The 16314-nt window shown below is 51.2% G+C and overlaps 1 protein-coding gene across 2 annotated transcripts in view; it reads left to right on the forward strand.

The window, feature by feature from the left end:
- The first annotated feature begins 489 nt into the window (after nucleotides 1–489).
- Nucleotides 490–16314, forward strand: part of CABLES1 (Cdk5 and Abl enzyme substrate 1) — a 101450-nt gene continuing 85625 nt past the window's right edge. For both annotated transcript variants that reach the window (XM_020881758.2, XM_070452738.1), the window contains exon 1: nucleotides 490–1443. In XM_020881758.2, the coding sequence (XP_020737417.2) occupies nucleotides 587–1443 (857 nt within the window). In that variant the 5' untranslated portion in view covers nucleotides 490–586. The remainder of the gene's footprint in view (nucleotides 1444–16314) is intronic.

Here is a 16314-nt window from a genome sequence, read left to right on the forward strand (position 1 = left end):
CTGGCAGGGAGCCACCAACTCTCCCCGCAGTCAGCTCGGACTACCTGGACCGTCAGGCCGATCCCCGCCCCGCCACCCGCTCGGTTTTCCCTTCCTCCTCCTCTTCCTCCTCCGCTGGCCCCCCGCCTCCCGCCGGCTGCTTGCGCGGCTGCCGCCTGCGGCTTTGTTTTCCTCCCAGGTTTCACCCCCCACACGTGATACTGTTTTTTTTTTTTTTTTTTTTTTTTGCACAGAGCGTTTCGCAGAGCGAGCGCGGGGCGCGCGCACCTATAAATACCGACCCGGGGGCCGGGGAGCCGGAGATCGCGGGGTCCCGGAGGGCCCAGCACCAATCCCGCAGGCGGGCGGGCAGACGGCCAGCGAGCCAGCCAGCAGCCGCGCGCGTGGGCCGGGGCGGCGGCGCCCCCCGCCCGAGCACCGAGGGGCGAGCATGGCCCGCCCGCTGGGGGGCCGGGCCGCCGCGCACGCCGCCCGCGCCCCGCGCCCTGCCCAGCCCGGGTCACCGGCGCTCGCGCCCGCCGCTTAACACTCGGGCGCCGCTCGCTTCTCCGGGGGCATCGCGGAAATCTCGCCGCAGACGGACACAATGGCGGCGACTGCCGCCACCACGGCCGCCACCGCCGGCACGGCCGTCCGCAGCAGCAGCACCAGCAGCGCCGGCACCGACGCCGCGGGCACCGGCAGATTGCAGCCGCCGCCGCAGCCCCGGCCCGCGGCCGCAGTGCCGGCCCAGCCGCCGCTGCCGCCGCCCGAGCCCCCCAGGAAGCCGCGCATGGACCCGCGGCGCCGCCAGGCTGCCCTCTCCTTCCTCACCAACATCTCGCTGGACGGCCGGCCGCCGCTGCAGGACGAGGAGTGGGCCGGCGGCGAGGACAGCAGCGCGGCCAAGCCCAGCAGCGGCTGCGGCGCGAGGACTCGGCTCAGCCTGCTCGCCGCCGCCGAGCGGGGCGGCTGCGGCGCGCTCACCGCGGCGGGCGCGGCGGCGGCGGCGTTGGCGGCTGGATCGGGCCCCTGCCTCCCGCCGCCTTCGCCGCTGCCGCCGCTCGTCCCCGGCGGCCACGCGACCGTGCTCGGCCCCGGGGCTGCCCGGGGGTTCGCGAGCCCCATGGGCGCCGGCCGGGCGTCGGGGGAGCAGTGGCAGCCGCTCCGGCACTCGCCTTTCGCCGCGGGCGTTCAGCTGCAGCCGCCAGACGGGCCCGGGGACGCCGGGCCGGAGGAGCTGGAGGAGGACGATGCCTTTACCGGAGTGCACGTGCCGGCGGCCGCCTTCCTGAGCTCCGGGACCCCCGGGGGCGGGAGCGGCAGTCGGGGCCGCCTCAACTCGTTCACTCAGGGAATCCTACCCATCGCCTTCTCCAGGCAGACCTCGCAGAACTACTGTTCGCTGGAGCAGGCGGGTCCGGGGAGCGGCTCCAGCGCCTTCGAGCAGCTGCAGAGGTCCCGGTGAGTAGCCAGGACGCGACGCGCGCCTCTCCTAACCCCGCCCGGCCGGCGCTCTGCTGCGGGACACCGGGCGCTCCCACTTCCCGCGCCCTGCCGGATCCCTGGGCTTCTGGCGCGAATTCCAAACCGCCAGGGCACGCGGAAGAAGGAAGGTCTCTGGGGAGCGTGTGTGTGTGTTCACACGTATGTGCACGAGCCCGGCACTCACCGAGAAGAAGCACCGTGCTCATGCAAGTGGGGTTGGAGTTAGAGGTTGCGGGAGCCCTCCAAAAAAAAGTGGCATCAAAACCTCTCATTGCCAGGAAGAGAGCACGAGCTTTCAGAAACCCGGGCCGGACCCGGAGAAGCACTCTCCTCGCGCCCGGCAAGACTGGGCGGGACGCAGAGTCCAGCAGTGGGTCCGGCAGCCGGCCGAGCGGCGCGTGTGAGCCTTGACTTGTCGCAGGCACGCCGCCGCAAATGCCTTCTGAGAAGTTCTGCTTGCGCTCCAAGTATTCCAGTGTCCCAGGAGCACTTGGCATTTTCCTTTTGCTTTCCTAAGAAAAGGAAAGTCCTTCTTATGTGCCCTTGAAGGCCTTGAGGGTGGGGGACAGAGAGGAAGTAGGGCTTGAGAATTCTTTTTTTCCATCCCAACGTGAATTCCCTGAAATGAGTGAAAAGTTTTTCATCTTTCAAAAGGTTGTGTTTGGTAACTTAAGTCATCTCCAGGTCTCAAGCATCTTAGCAAAACCATGAAATGCTGGACACTCGCCCATTCAGGAAATGGCTAGAGCTTGTTCCAGGCACCCTGGGCAGTTCTGTCTGCATCAGGCGGGTGGGATGGGGGTAGAACAGGAGTGAGCAAACGGGAGGGAGTGCAGGCCTGATTCCTGGGAGGGAACGTCCAGGATAGTTAGTTAGGAAGGCCTCCTATGGCTCAGTTATGTCAGCTCCCTGGGGCCTCAGTTTCCCCTTCTGGGATGGGAACTTGCCAGCCTGTTGCAGGCCTGGAGATGAGGAAGGAGAACCTTTTCTGTTACAGCCTCTCTCCTGTGATGCTTCTCTGAACACTTAGGCTTTTTCTGGTCTATTAAGAAGGTGGTCTGTTGGAAAACTTAACTTCCTCTCCCAATGGACAGATGGTGATGAATGGACCAGGCTCCTTCCAAATTTTGTCCAGAGTCTCTTTCCTCCCAAGTGTTGAAATCAGGACCCTGTTTGGTGTGCAGCATCCTAGTTGAGTGCACACGTCTGCAGACAGGGGTGTGGACCTGTCAGACAGCCTTGTGATTTCCCTGGGTGATTAGTGATGCTGGGCACAGGTGACCATCTGGGCCTGAGTTTCTTGTCAGGGCTCACATCTCCCCATAGCATAGCAGGCCAGTGGGCAGGAGGGGAGGGGGATCCCTTCCTTTCTGGGCGAGTGGCTCAGACTCAGCAGTTTCCCTGTGGCTTGACATCATGCACTGGCTCCTAATGACTCTGTAGTTTGAGCCTGAGCCCAGCTTGTCCAGTGGGTCAGGGCAGGAGTGGTAATAAACATAGGTATTATTCTAAGCCATGTGCCAGACTAGCCTGTGTCTCATGCTTGACAGATGTGTTCCCCTGCTCGCAACAGCTGGAGATCAAATGACCTCACACTTCATCTCTAAGAATCTCCTTTAGACGGTCTTGTGTGTTAATATTTCTGATCCTCCAAATAGCCCGATTTAACCGCTGATCCTATAAAGATGAACCCCATGGATGTTTTATTGATCCCCTCCCCCAACACACACTTTAAGATGAGTGAGTCAGTGTGATGCTTCCTTACTTGACAGTCGCATTCATCTTATGACTTTGGAATTATCCGTATCTGGCAACTTGACAGGCTTTTTAAAAAATTACAGCTGTCAACAGAATCCATGTCAAATTTAATGTGCAGAGAGGAAATAAATCGGTGAGATTGAGATTGAAGAAAGGCCTTGAAGAGCGAGCGTGGTCTCTTCTCATGGCCAGAAACTTGAAATCTCCTAGGACACTTTGTTTCCTACACTGAACTGCTTACAGGAGTTTTGTCAGAAGTGTGTTGTTTTTCTGATTGCTAGAGAGAACTTTCACATGCTTAGATGAATTGTGATGTGGAGTATAGACTTATTTGAATCAGACCCAGGGCCAACTTGAAGAACTCCGGGCAGTTTAAAGAATGTCATTTACTTTCCTGGTGTGCCTCGCTTTAAGAAACAGTGCTTGCCTGGGTGGTTCCATATACTATTTCATGGATGTTCTCCTGGGGTGTCATTTTTAAATCATATATTTTCCTTGGATTTGTTTCTTGCAATTTAAAGAATTCCAAACAACCTTGCTGCTCAAAAGTGAGTTCTTGGACCTTCACAAACCCTCAGGTCCCATTCTGGATTACTTGAGTACAAATTTGCATTTTAACAAGATCCCCAGATGATTCATATACAAGTGAAAATTTGGGAAAAGCTGCCATAGTTCATCTGAGATCTGCCTCTTTTTTTCCCCATGAACTTGGAATTTCACACATTCAGTTTGTTATGGGTATGTAAAAATCAGACTCTCCTGATCCAAAATCTTATTTTTTTTGTTACTTTCATCTGGACACTTGTAAAACTAATCACATTTATGACTTGTATTTCCAAATCTTGAAATATGGCAGGAAAATGTGTGTGCCCAGACCTCGGCACAGATGTGTTGATGGATTGATGACACCGATCCCTGTACTCTGGGCTGGAGAGTTGATATTTATCACAGTAAATTCTCACAGCCTCCCTATGTGTAGATTCTTTCTCAGACCCAGTGTTGGCCAAGATAGGACCCCACATCTTTGAGATCCAAACCTGACATCTCTCTTTCTTTCTTCTTGTTTTTTTTTTTTTTTTTTTTTAAATATATATTTATTTGCTTGCACTGGGCCCCAGCTGTGGCATGCAGGACCCTCGATCTTTGTTGCGGCATGCAGAATCCTTTTAATTCCAGCATGTGGAATCTGTAGTTGTGGCATGTGAACTCTTAGCTGCGGCAGGTGGGATCTAGTTCCCTGACCAGGGATCGAACCAGGCCCCCTGCTTTGGGAACGCAGAGTCTCAGCCACTGGACCACCAGGAAAGTCCTGAACTTGATGCCTTTCCTCTGCCCCTGCGCGGATCACTGTGCCGGGCATGCACAGGCCCAAGGAGAATTTGGGAGCTATGGACCCTACCAGATGTTTGTCCAGGACACACAGCAGGCCAGGGGTGCTTGTGTGATTCTGTACACCCTCTCCGAGTCATCCTCCCCACATTTAGCCTTGCTGTTCGGGGTCCCCGGCTTTACTGACACTTTACCAGTCTCCACTGAAGTGCGTAGAGAACCCAGGATCACAGGCCTCATGGATGGGGCTCCAGGGATGGGAAGCCAGTGTGCTGGGGTTTATGCTGGGTTTGCTCTGTGGCTAGGTGTCAGAAGGGGGAAGCCAGAAAAATGCCTTCTAGCTTGACACCCTGTTGTGTTCTCTGCCCAAGGAAGGCGTTAATAGGTAAAAGGGAGTGTGTTTCAAGGCTTTCTTTCACTTTAAAAGTTTCCCCTTAGGTAGAAGCTGGCAGCAGTCCTGGGTTCTTCCACTTCCTGGTGCTGCTGAATTGCAGAATGGGGCCCAGGTGAACACGTGTGCACCATGGGGCCTGATGAAGGGGTGCATGGGAACCAGGGTATTCACTTCAAACAAGGTGGGGGTTTTGCTTCTTAGAGCACCTCTGTTAGCAGTTGCCTTGTGGAGACTCCGGTCTTAGATGGAAAAAGCCCGTGGTGCAGAAGAGCCCCAAGCCTTGGATTCCAATCCCCCCACTTCGTCACCTCCCTGCATTAGGACTTCGTGACACTGTGTTTTAGCTGCAAGCCACCTGATCTTTCTGGATTTTAGCAGTAAGCGAGCCCGAGTTATTGTTGAGCCATCTTTCCAGCAATGTGCATTGTGGATGCCAGGTACAGCCCTGGGCTGGTCCAGGCCTTGGTCAGGATGCTCCCTTGTGCCTCCTCCCAGGGCCTGAAACAAGAGCCCAGGGTTCACCTGCCGTCCTCTTCCTTACACTCACCAGGTTGTCAGGTTGTGAGTGAATTCGGAAGGGGAAGTGCTTTGGAAGCCTGCCCACTGCTGACAAGTGCTCAGGGAGGCAGCAAGTTCAAGTGTGATCCTTTGTCCTCCAGGGAGGGTGGGGAAGCCACAAGCTGGCTAGGCACCGTGTCCCCATAGCCACCCTGGGGAGCCCCACCTGCCTGGACGTTTTTCCCCGGGAAGGAGAGTTATTAGGTAGGAATAGGGCGAAGGGCAGGTGGCCTTTGAACGCACTGGGAAGGAGCGGTAGGTGAGGCTGGATGAGGTGACAGCGTGTTGGTCAGGAATGCCAAGCCGGTACCCTGCCCCCCTGGGCTCAGAGCCAGTCCCTGCCCTGGCTGGTAACCACGGGCAGGTGACTTCACCTCCCCGCCTCAGTTTTCTTCTGGGATAAAAGCGCTGGGACAGTGGAGTGGTGTGGTTTTCCAGGCTAGTGCCCTGTGACCTGCCTCGGAGGCCGGGCATAATGCCTGAGGACAAGTGGATAACTGAACCTCAGCGTCAGATGAAGAGGGGGAGCTAAGTTTATCCCAGGTGACTCCGGTTGGCAGGACGTGTGCTAATGGATGCAGGAATGGGTTTCCCCGGGTGGCAGGGGGGGGTCAGCTGTGCTCCTCTGGCTGCAGAGGTGTCACAGCTGGCCTGCCTGCTCCATCCAGGCTGGAAGCCACAGCCGCTGAGGCGGTCCAGCCCTGTCTCTACGAGCCCCGTCACAGAAGTGATCCGTGGTCCCCTCCTCTGGGGAAGATGGACCAAAAGGCCATCATGTTTACACAGTGCTTTAGCAGATGTCGATTTCAGGTCCCAACCATGTGGAGGAGCAGGAATTCAGGGTCACAGAGTGAACAGAGGGTGACCCTAGGAGCTGTGTTTTATGTCATGGAGGAAATTCTAGTTTGGGGACCTAATGCCTTGTATGATTAATTCAACAAACATGAGCATGATGAATATCAAGTAAGAGGTACCAGTTTGGGGAGCTACTGATGTGAACATGGTCCTAGTCTGTTGGGAGGCACACATCAACAGGACGGTTTTTCCAGTGATGAGAGCTTGGTTAGAGTTGAGCCTGTTGTCTGAGCCCCACCCGGGCAGAGGCACTTAATGTGCCCACCGTGGGCCCTGGCTCAGTGCCTTGATGCAGTATTTATATTTAACTACCTTGTCCCAGGTGTGGTTCTGAGGGAACAACGCATAAGCTGGTTCACATTTATAACAGCTCATACACAGCATCACCCCTATTCTGAAGCACAGAGATGTTAAGTTACTGACCCAGGATCCCTCAGCCTGCTCGTGGGCAGTCTGGCTCTGGGATGTGTGTCCGGACGCGCTTGTCTCTGCTCTGCTGTGGTTTGAGTCAGGCTCCTAAATGCTTGTTCGACTGACTTCAGCTGGACGGGGGTGAGCGTGGCCTCCGTGACCTCTAAGAGCAGTGCTGGCCCTGCGGTTTCCTCTATCCGTATCTCCAGGGATCCAGTCCTGCCCGGTGCCTGCCTGCTCCCCACCACGCCCCCGGTTCTCGGCCACACCCGAATTCCCGTCACCTTCATTACCTGTTTAGTCCACCTGCCTTCCGTGGTTCACAGGGAGGTGGAGGAGAATCAGGAGCCTGGCGCCCCCGGGAATTGGGTGTATAGCGGTAGTTCTCCCACTTCCTTAGTGCTGAGGTTCTCACCCGTGAAATGGGAATGATAATAATACCGCCTCCCTCCTGGGTGTGTTTCCTTTTTTTGGTCCCTGAGTGTCTTTTCAGCATCACCCCTTCTCCCCAGCCCAGGGGTCGGCACACTCGGGCCCAGGGGCTGTTTATAAATAAGATTTTCTGGGAAACAGCCCCTCCTGCTCATCTCTGTACTGTCTTGGGCAGCCCTTGTGCTATAGGCAGAGTAGAGTAGTTGTGGCAGAGACCACATGGCCCGCAGAGCCTGAACTGTTTGTTCTCTGACTCCTTACAGAAATGGGCGAGAGCTCTGCCCCCCGCCCAGGGCTCTGTCCCCAGAGGTGAGGGCTGCTCCCCATCCTTGTCTCCTGGAAGCGCCTGTCTTCTGTTTGGACCCGCCATCCCTTCTTCCCCGCTGGCAGAGGGACCTTTCTGAGGCCCCCTTCGGATCCCGGCAGTCTTAAACTCCTTTTCTTCCATGTGTGGCCAGCACGCTCCTGCTCCCCTACACGCCTGTCTTCTGCGCTGGCTTCACAAAGGGCACCTGGGTTCTGGCACCCACCGACCTCTCCATGGGATGCTTCCCCACCAGACGCCCCTTCTTCCGTTTCCGACCCATCACCCTGCAGAGGCCCCAGGTATGGCGCTGAGCACGCCCTCCTAGGGATGACTTTCTTCCTTCTCTGTGGGTCTGAGTGCACCTGTCCCCAACTCTTTGGTGGTTAGGGGACTTGCTGGTTACAGGCCTGGGAGTGTCCCCCCCCCAACTTTCTAGGTCTTTTATTTTTAACCAAATTCACTCTCAATATTCTATTTGGTAAATTAGCCACTCCACCACCTCCTCCCTCAGTCCTGCAGCTCCGAATCTCCCTCCTTGAATGTCTCTCCTCTCCCCCTGCATTATCCACCAACCCCACTCCACCCACGGTGGCTTCTCCCCGCTCTTCAGGGAGGGGAAGCAGCACCTTCCTGCGTGCAGTGGGCTTCATATGCATTCGTTGTTTAGTCCCTAAGCTGTGTCTGACTCTCTGCGACCCCATGAATTGTAGCCAGGCTCCTCTGTCCATGGGATTTCCCAGGCAAGAATACCGGAGTGGGTTGCCATTTCTTCCTTCGGGGATCTTCCCGATCCAGGAATTGAACTGTATTGGCAGGTGGGTTCTTTACCACTGAGCCACCAGGGAAGCCCCTCATATGCATTCTTTTGTTTTATTTGTGTGGCAATTCTAAGACATAGTGCTTATACCCGTTTTAGAACTGTGGACAATGAGGCTTGGAGGGCTTAAGGAAGCTTGCCATAGGCCTGATAGCTGGAATCTATAGAGTTAGAATTTGAGCCCTGGTCTCTCTGGTTTCTGATCTTGGTTTCTGCCAGAGCTGAGAATATACTGGACTGACTCCGTAGGGACAGGACGACCAAGGAATCTGAGCTGATCGGTAACTGAAATCAGTCATAGTGGGAGCATTTACACCACAGGAATCAGCCAGTGGTTATTACAAGCCAGGGTTTTGCTTTTTCCCTTTCAGAGAGCTGGTTTGTCAGCACGTGTGCCAGGCCCTCACCATATGTCTCTTGGTTCCATTCTCCCCTGGGGGGCTGTGCAAAATGTGGTCATCAGAGGAAGAGTGAAAAACCAAACATTTTTATCAGAATCTGTTACTTGACATGATTCTGTGAATTTCTCAAAGGGTCACCACCACCACTATTTTACACCTCAAAAAAAAAAAAAAATCTAACAACCCCCCACCTCAAGTTTCAACCTGCGTGCAATTTAAAAACTAAACTTTCAGACACTCAGTCTCAAACAGATTGCTTAGTATTATCTGTAGGAATCATAAAATCATTACCTGTTACTCTCCTTTACAAACTGTGTGATGCATTTTAATTTTTGTTAGGTTTTTAAAAGTCTCTAAGATAATACAATCAAGCAGGGTTTCCTGTTTTTTTTCCCCTTTTTGTTGGTGTTAGCATTTTGGATAATTGCACACTAGTTTATGTTTAATGGGATTATTATTAATGTGGTTTGGAGTTTATTGCTGAACATTTGGTCACAAAGACAAAAGTTTATAAAACAGAGCTTGCGAATACTAGACGTTTAGGACTTGGAATATTGTAATAATGTGTGTGAAAGGATAAAATCTTATCCCCAATTTAAAGGTTAGGAATGTACTTAAATCTAAGTTTCAGTCAGTTCAGTCACTCAGTTGTGTCCGACTCTTTGCGACCCCATGAATTGCAGCATGCCAGGCCTCCCTGTCCATCACCAACTCCCGGACTTTACTCAATCTCATGTCCATCGAGTCGGTGATGCCATCCAGCCATCTCATCCTCTGTCATCCCCTTCTCCTCCTGCCCTCAATCCCTCCCAGCTTCAGGGTCTTTTCCAGTGAGTCACCTCTTCTCATGAGGTGGCCAGAGTATTGGAGTTTCAGCTTTAGCATCAGTCCTTCCAATGAACACCCAGGACTGATCTCCTTTAGGATGGACTGGTTGGATCTCCTTGCAGTCCAAGGCACTCTCAAGAGTCTTCTCCAACACCACAGTTCAAAAGTATCAATTTTTCAGCACTCAGCTTTCTTCACAGTCCAACTCTCACATCCATACATGACCACTGGGAAAACCATAGCCTTGACTAGACGGACCTTTGTTGGCAAATCTAAGTTTAACCCGTGACAAATAGACGGCAAGCCATTCAGGAAGAGACTAACAAAATATTCGAGAATGCCAAAGATTTGTGTGTCTAGCACACTGATTTTTATTTTTAAAGCGTTTTACTCATTGACCCAATGATTTATAAAGCAAAGTGTCTATTTTGATCATCTTAGGAAGGGGATAGAGGATTGAAAGAGACAGGAGAACAGCCAAAGTCTAATGTTTTGCTTAAGGACTAAAATTGTCATGTTGGCATGGGGAGTGGGGATGGGCAAAATAGGTGAAAGAATTAAGAGTTGCACATATCCATGTTTTTAAATGCCGAACCACTAGGTTGTACCCCTGAAACTAATGTAATAGTGTATGTCAACTATATTTCAATCAAAAATAATTTTAAAAAATTCAGATGTTAGGGGATAAATGGTTGATCTGATGTGGAAAAGTGGTTCTTGATGAAGTTTTTTATATTTTATTGAATTGAATAAAGTTTGCTATTAAAGAGGGAGTTGTGAGGAGGGAAGATGAGATTACAAATTATAAAGGTGATTATGTAAGTCCTTGAGGATTCAGTTTATCCACCACAAGACAAACTTCTGATTATTAAGTTCTGCTTACTTGTTTGGGGCTTTACAATTTACAAAGCGCTTTCATATATACTAAATCGTTTTCAGAAAGGCAATGTGGTAGCTGTTTTATAGACTAGAAAGTTGAGACCACAAAGAAGAAAGTGGTCATGTCCATGGTCACGTACCCCATACATGGCAGAGCTGGAATTTTGAAACCTGGGTTTTCTGGTTCAAAGCCAAGAGTTTTAAAAATAAACCACAAACTCTAATGTAGTTGTTTCACTTAAGAAAAACAAAGAACTCTATTAAGCTGTAGAATTTAATTCTCCTTCCTGCCTGCAACTTCCACTTGTATATTAGTTAACCTCCCAGAGAACAAAAATGCTAGGGCCTCATGTATTTCAGACCTATAGGCTAGAGTCAACCAAAGTCAGGATGTTCAAGTACAAAGAAATATTGTACAGTATTTTTGGCCAGCAACGCTTTCTCATCAAGCAAGGATTCTGACTTTCATATGATAACCTCGAGGGACAGGCCAACAGAGAACCCTGGTTTGGAGCCCGAGTCGTGGAAAATTTTCCCAATAACAACAGCTCTCTCCAAACAGTAGTTTGGTGTCGGTTCCTCCTTTCCCACACCCCTGCTGCTCTGCCTCCTTCCCAGAAAATTGAGTGAATAGATTCAGGAGTGGATGGACCAACCTTGGAGTCAGACAACTCTGCCACATAGCAACACCTTTTGAGGAAACTCTTGTAACTCCTCTGAGTGTCAACATCCTCACCTGTAGGCTGGGGGATAATAATCCCTGCCTGGGGACTTCCAGTGGCTGAAACTCCCCTCTCCCATTGCAGGGGACCCTGGGGTTCGATCCCTGGTCAGGGAACTAGATCCCGTATTCCACAGCTACGAGTTCATATGCTGCACCTAAGACCCAGTGCAGTCGAATAAAGAAATAAAATAAATTTTTCAAAACTTCCCGCCCATTTGGGGGTGTTGCACCTAGCAGAGGTTTGGTCCTTGGTGGTTGACCAGTAAGACCGTAGCTGTTTTGTGCACAGTTGCCCTGCTCTGCCTACACCATCAGTCAAAAAGCAGTTGAGAAATCTGACAGGGTCTGCTTAGATCATCCAGAGTGGAGCTTTTTGCTTCCAGATGATTTACCGCGTTGGTTCAATTTCATAAATACTAGTAAAATAAGACCAGAGCAGCTGAGGACACCTCCACCCCCTCCCTTAGCGTTTTTGTCCTTTTGTACACTGGAAAATAACAGTGTTGAGGACAGGGCAGCAAGAAGGGGTGAATCACATGTTCAGTGTCATCTGCTTAGAGCAGCACAGTGGTGCGGTCAAGTGCAAGAGCCGGTCAGGTCCACACCCAGGCATGCAAGACCCTGCCTTGCCCATCGGGGCTGCAGGAGGGGAGTGCTACCTGCCAAGACAATTCTGGAAGATGCGTCTCTGCTCCCTCCCCTGCAGAAGCTGTGGCCCTCCTCCTGTGGTCTGCCTGCTGCCTGCTCAGTCACCTTCTCTAGGCAGGACACTCCTGGAGTGTGAGGGCTCTTGGGGCGCCCTCAAAGGTCCCTGTGGCCATGACCGCGGAGTCGGGCGAATGCTACTTTGGTGATGGACTTGGCATCCCCTCCCTGCTCGCAGGTCTCTCGGCACCTGGCTGTTGCCTTTGCTCTTTGACCCCCCTGGGAAGACAGAGGTGGGGCTTGTCTGGGTCCCCGATGTCACCCACGTGGCGTGGGGTCAGCAGCAACCGCCCCCCCCCCCGTGCTAGGTTGTTCATACGCCTGTGTGTGAACCATCAGGTCCTTTGGTGGTTCAGGGATGAGTGGGCCAGCACCTGCCTTCCAGAAGAGAGGAGAATTATGGACCGAGGCAGCGGGGCTCCCTGGTCCCCTTCTGGAGCGGGCGTTTGACCTGGAGGTGGCCTTGGAGCTGAGTCTGCAGGGACTGGCGGCCCAGTGCTCAGTGCCTGGTGATGGAGGTGAGGCGGGTTGGCTGGAGGAAGGAGAGCAGTGCCTTTTGTTTTTAACCCTTTTGGCATCTTAGTTGTCACTTCGGAAAGAGGAACTTGTGCCCATGAAAAATTTTCTGTTCTGGGATTTCATCTATTTTTATACAGAGAGAATTTTAGAAAGAATTTCAGGAGGTTCATGGACACTTGGAAATTTTTCCTGGAGGGAGGGAGACCAGCGAGGAAGCTGGTGTTCAGAGCCCCAGAGGGAAGTGGAGACCGGAGGCCTCTGATGTCACTAACCCCCAACACTAACTTGTCACTGTGATGCTCGGTGACCACATGGATTTGGGGCACTGCCTATGTGCCCTGAAGTCCTCCGGGTCACCCATCTCTGCAGCTCTTGTGGATATGGTGTTCCCACATGGACCCTCAGAATGTGACTTTATTTGGAAATATGGGTGCACCTCGGAGATACTGCAGGTTCAATTCGAGACTAGGGTGGAGACAGTGAGGGGATGACTGACTCAAAAATGGGATAGAATTGACGGGCACCAATTCTGGTAAAGAATCTACCTGCCAATGCAGGAGACATAAGAGACATGAGTTCAGTCCCTGGGTTGGGAAGATCCCCTGGAGGAGGGCATGGCAACCCACTCCAATATTCTTGCCTGGAGAATCCCAGGGACAGAGTAGCCTGATGGGCTACAGTCTATGGGGTCGCGAAGAGTCAGACACAGCTGCACATGCACACACATGCATGACTTGGGTGGTCAGTGCCAGCTTGTGTCCAGTTAGAGACTCTTAAATAATCACCCGCAGGTGTAGGGCTGCAGCTGTGGTGCGTGGACAGAGGGGAGGGCCTTGCTCCGTCGTGGCCTGCGATGAGTGCCACGGTGGGTTTGACCTGCTTGTGGTGGGGAGGGCTGGCTTCTGGAGGTGTCTAAAGGGTGAACACCGGCTGGGAGGAGTGTGTAGACCACAGGACCAGCCTGGGCAGGGTCTCTGGTGGGAAGAAGCAGGAAGATGTGAAGGAAGTAGACGAAGGGCAGGCAGTGTGTTTGGACCCCAGAGTGAAATGAGGACCACAGGGAGGATTTTGATGTTTATCAGCAGAGCAATGTGACGTCACCAGCCAGGTGGAACCAGAGTGAAACCTGTGTTTTGAAATGATTGGGCCGGCGGCAGCGTGGAAGGACAGGTGGATGAGAGAAGCCACAGATGGGAGGAGACCAGAGTAGCCAGTGTCCTGGCAGAGGATGGTGGCGACTGGGCTGGAGTTGCAGTGATGGGGGTGAGGAGAAGGGGGTGGATCTCACAGAGATTTAGGGTGCAGAGGAATGAACTTGGAGATGGACTGGCTGTGGAGGGCGGGAAAAAGAGGCATCAAGGGAGGCCCCCCCACCCGCTACACACACACCCGGTTTCCAGTGTGTGGACTGACGGGACAGCAGAGCCATCTCAGTGACAGAGAGGATGGATGTGAGCACAGTCCAATGCTATGCGTTTAAGAAATATTCTCTAGAAGAAAAAATTACAGATCTGAAGATGACCCTGTTTTTTTCTTTAATATTTATTTATTTGGCTGTGCCAGGTCTTAGTTGCAGCATGCAAGATCTTTACTTGCGGCATGCAAACTCTTTGTTGTGGCATGTGGGATCTAGTTCCCTGACCAGGGATCAAACCCAGGCCCCCTCCATTGGGAGCTCAGAGTCTTAGCCACCGGACCACCAAGAAAGTTCTGACCCTGTTTCTTCTCATTGTCTTGTTTCTCATAACATTGTGCCTTTACTCTCCAGATAGCTCAAGGCGATGTATATAGGGTCGTAAATAACGTTTTGGTTGAGGATGTATACATGTTCAGCTTCAAGAAAAACCAAGTTTTACGCTCATTGGTCTTCTGGTCTAAAAATTCTAATGTTACCTTTTAAGGTAAATGCTGAGCATGTCAATTTTAAAAAAAGTCAAATTTTGTGTATTTAATTTCAGTTAAGACATATAATTTCTTTTTATTAAAGAAAAAAGTACCCTTGAGCAAGATCATGAGATTTTTTTTCAAACAATTCCTGGGTTCAGCTTGTGCATGTTTGCAGCTAATTACCAGGTGTTGAAGTCTGAGTGATCTTGAGTGTGGAGGATAAAGATACGTTCTCAAGAGAAGGAAAACATGCCTTTGCAAAGCTGCTTAATAGTCTGCTGCAGTAGCTAAACAAGCACCCCTGTCTAGTGATTTTGTACTTGCTCTGTTATTCAAAGTAAGGCCAGGATGCGGTCTTTAAAAAAAAAAAGTTATTTATTTATTTGGCTGTGCCGGATCTTCGTTGTGGCATGTGGGATCTAGTTCTCTGACCAGAGATCAAACCTGGGCCTGCTGCATTGGGAGCACGGAGTCATAGCCACTGGACCACCAGGGAAGTCCCAGGATGGAGTCTTAACATTCCAGCAACAATCGCATCTTTTTCTTGTTTTATGGGTGGTTTTTCATAATCGTGGTGTACTTATTGCACGCTAATGTTATGAGCTGCAGAGCCATGTGGAAATAGCTTCCCATCTCAGATCTGCCATTTCCCGGGTGTGCCCATAGGCAGATTCCAGAATCTCTGTAAGAGTGGGACATGTTAATAATCATATACCCCATTCCAGTATTCTTGCCTGGGAAGTCCCGTGGACAGAGGAGCCTGGCGGACTACAGTTCATGAGGTTGAAAAGAGTCAGCCACAACTCAGTGACTAAACAACAGCAGACTCATGGCATAACAGCCAGGATTAAATCTGATTTCTCTGAGGCACTTTGCACAATGCTAGGTACATACATTGTTGATGTTCAGTTTCTTAGTCATCTCTGACTCTTTGTGGCCCCGTGGACTGCAGCACGCCAGGCTTCCCTGTCCTTCACCATCTCCCAGAGTTTGGGCAAACGCATGTCCATTGAGTTGGTCATGCCATCCAACCATCTCATCCTCTGTCACCCGCTTCTCTTCCTGCCTTCAATCTTTCCCAGCATCAGGGTCTTTTCCAATGAGTCAGCTCTTTGCATCAGGTGACCAAAGTATTGGAGCTTCAGCTTCAGCATCAGTCCTTCCAATGAATATTCAGGGTTTATTTCCTTTAGGGTTGACTGGTTTGATCTCCTTGCTGTCCAAAGGACATTCACGAGTCTTCTCCAGAACCACAGTTCGAAAGCATCAATTCTTCGGCACTCAGCCTTGTTTATGTTTCAACTCCCACATCCGTACATGACTACTGGAAAAACCATAGTTCTCAGTAACTATTCAATGTGATTATTATATCCCAACTCCTCTGCTAATGCTCTTTCATAGAGGCTAACATTACTATGTAAATGAGGGAATTGAACTCCGTGGAGCTCACTTTTCTCTCCGATGCACAATGGAGCTCGCAGAGCCAGGATCCTGTCTAATCCTGAACCATACTCCTGCCACTGAGCTTGATTGCCTTTGTCATGTGTTTAAAGTTCATTCAGACAAGTTTTGTGATCTTCCTGAGCAAAACAGGTTTTGCTTTAGGGTCCGGATTGTTTTCTGGACACTTGAACTGTCCAAGAATATGTGCAGGTCTTTGTCACGTACATATCCAGCCCATGTTTGACTGGATGTGTCTGTGGGGAGCTGCCCTGGGTATGTAGAGTGACTCAACCAGATTTTTTATCTGACCCTGTTTGCTCCAAACACAAGCAAGCAGATTGGAGGAGATGGTAAGGGAATATTTCAATCCAGTCACTCATCTAGATACACGCTCCCTCTAAGCTGTATTTCACAGAGCTAGAAAGAATTTAGCCAGTAGATCTTTATTAAGAGGTGCCACATTTGTTATCTGTAACTTTAGTTCTTTGGAGCCAAAAAAAAAGAAGTCAAGACTGAAATATAAGGAAATGGATAAGATACATGCTGGCTGGTGAAATATGGAATTTTTTAAATCTTTTTTAAAAATTTATTCTTTAAATT

This window comes from Odocoileus virginianus, chromosome 22 (assembly GCF_023699985.2).
Source record: "Odocoileus virginianus isolate 20LAN1187 ecotype Illinois chromosome 22, Ovbor_1.2, whole genome shotgun sequence".
NCBI classification, from domain to species: domain Eukaryota; kingdom Metazoa; phylum Chordata; class Mammalia; order Artiodactyla; family Cervidae; genus Odocoileus; species Odocoileus virginianus.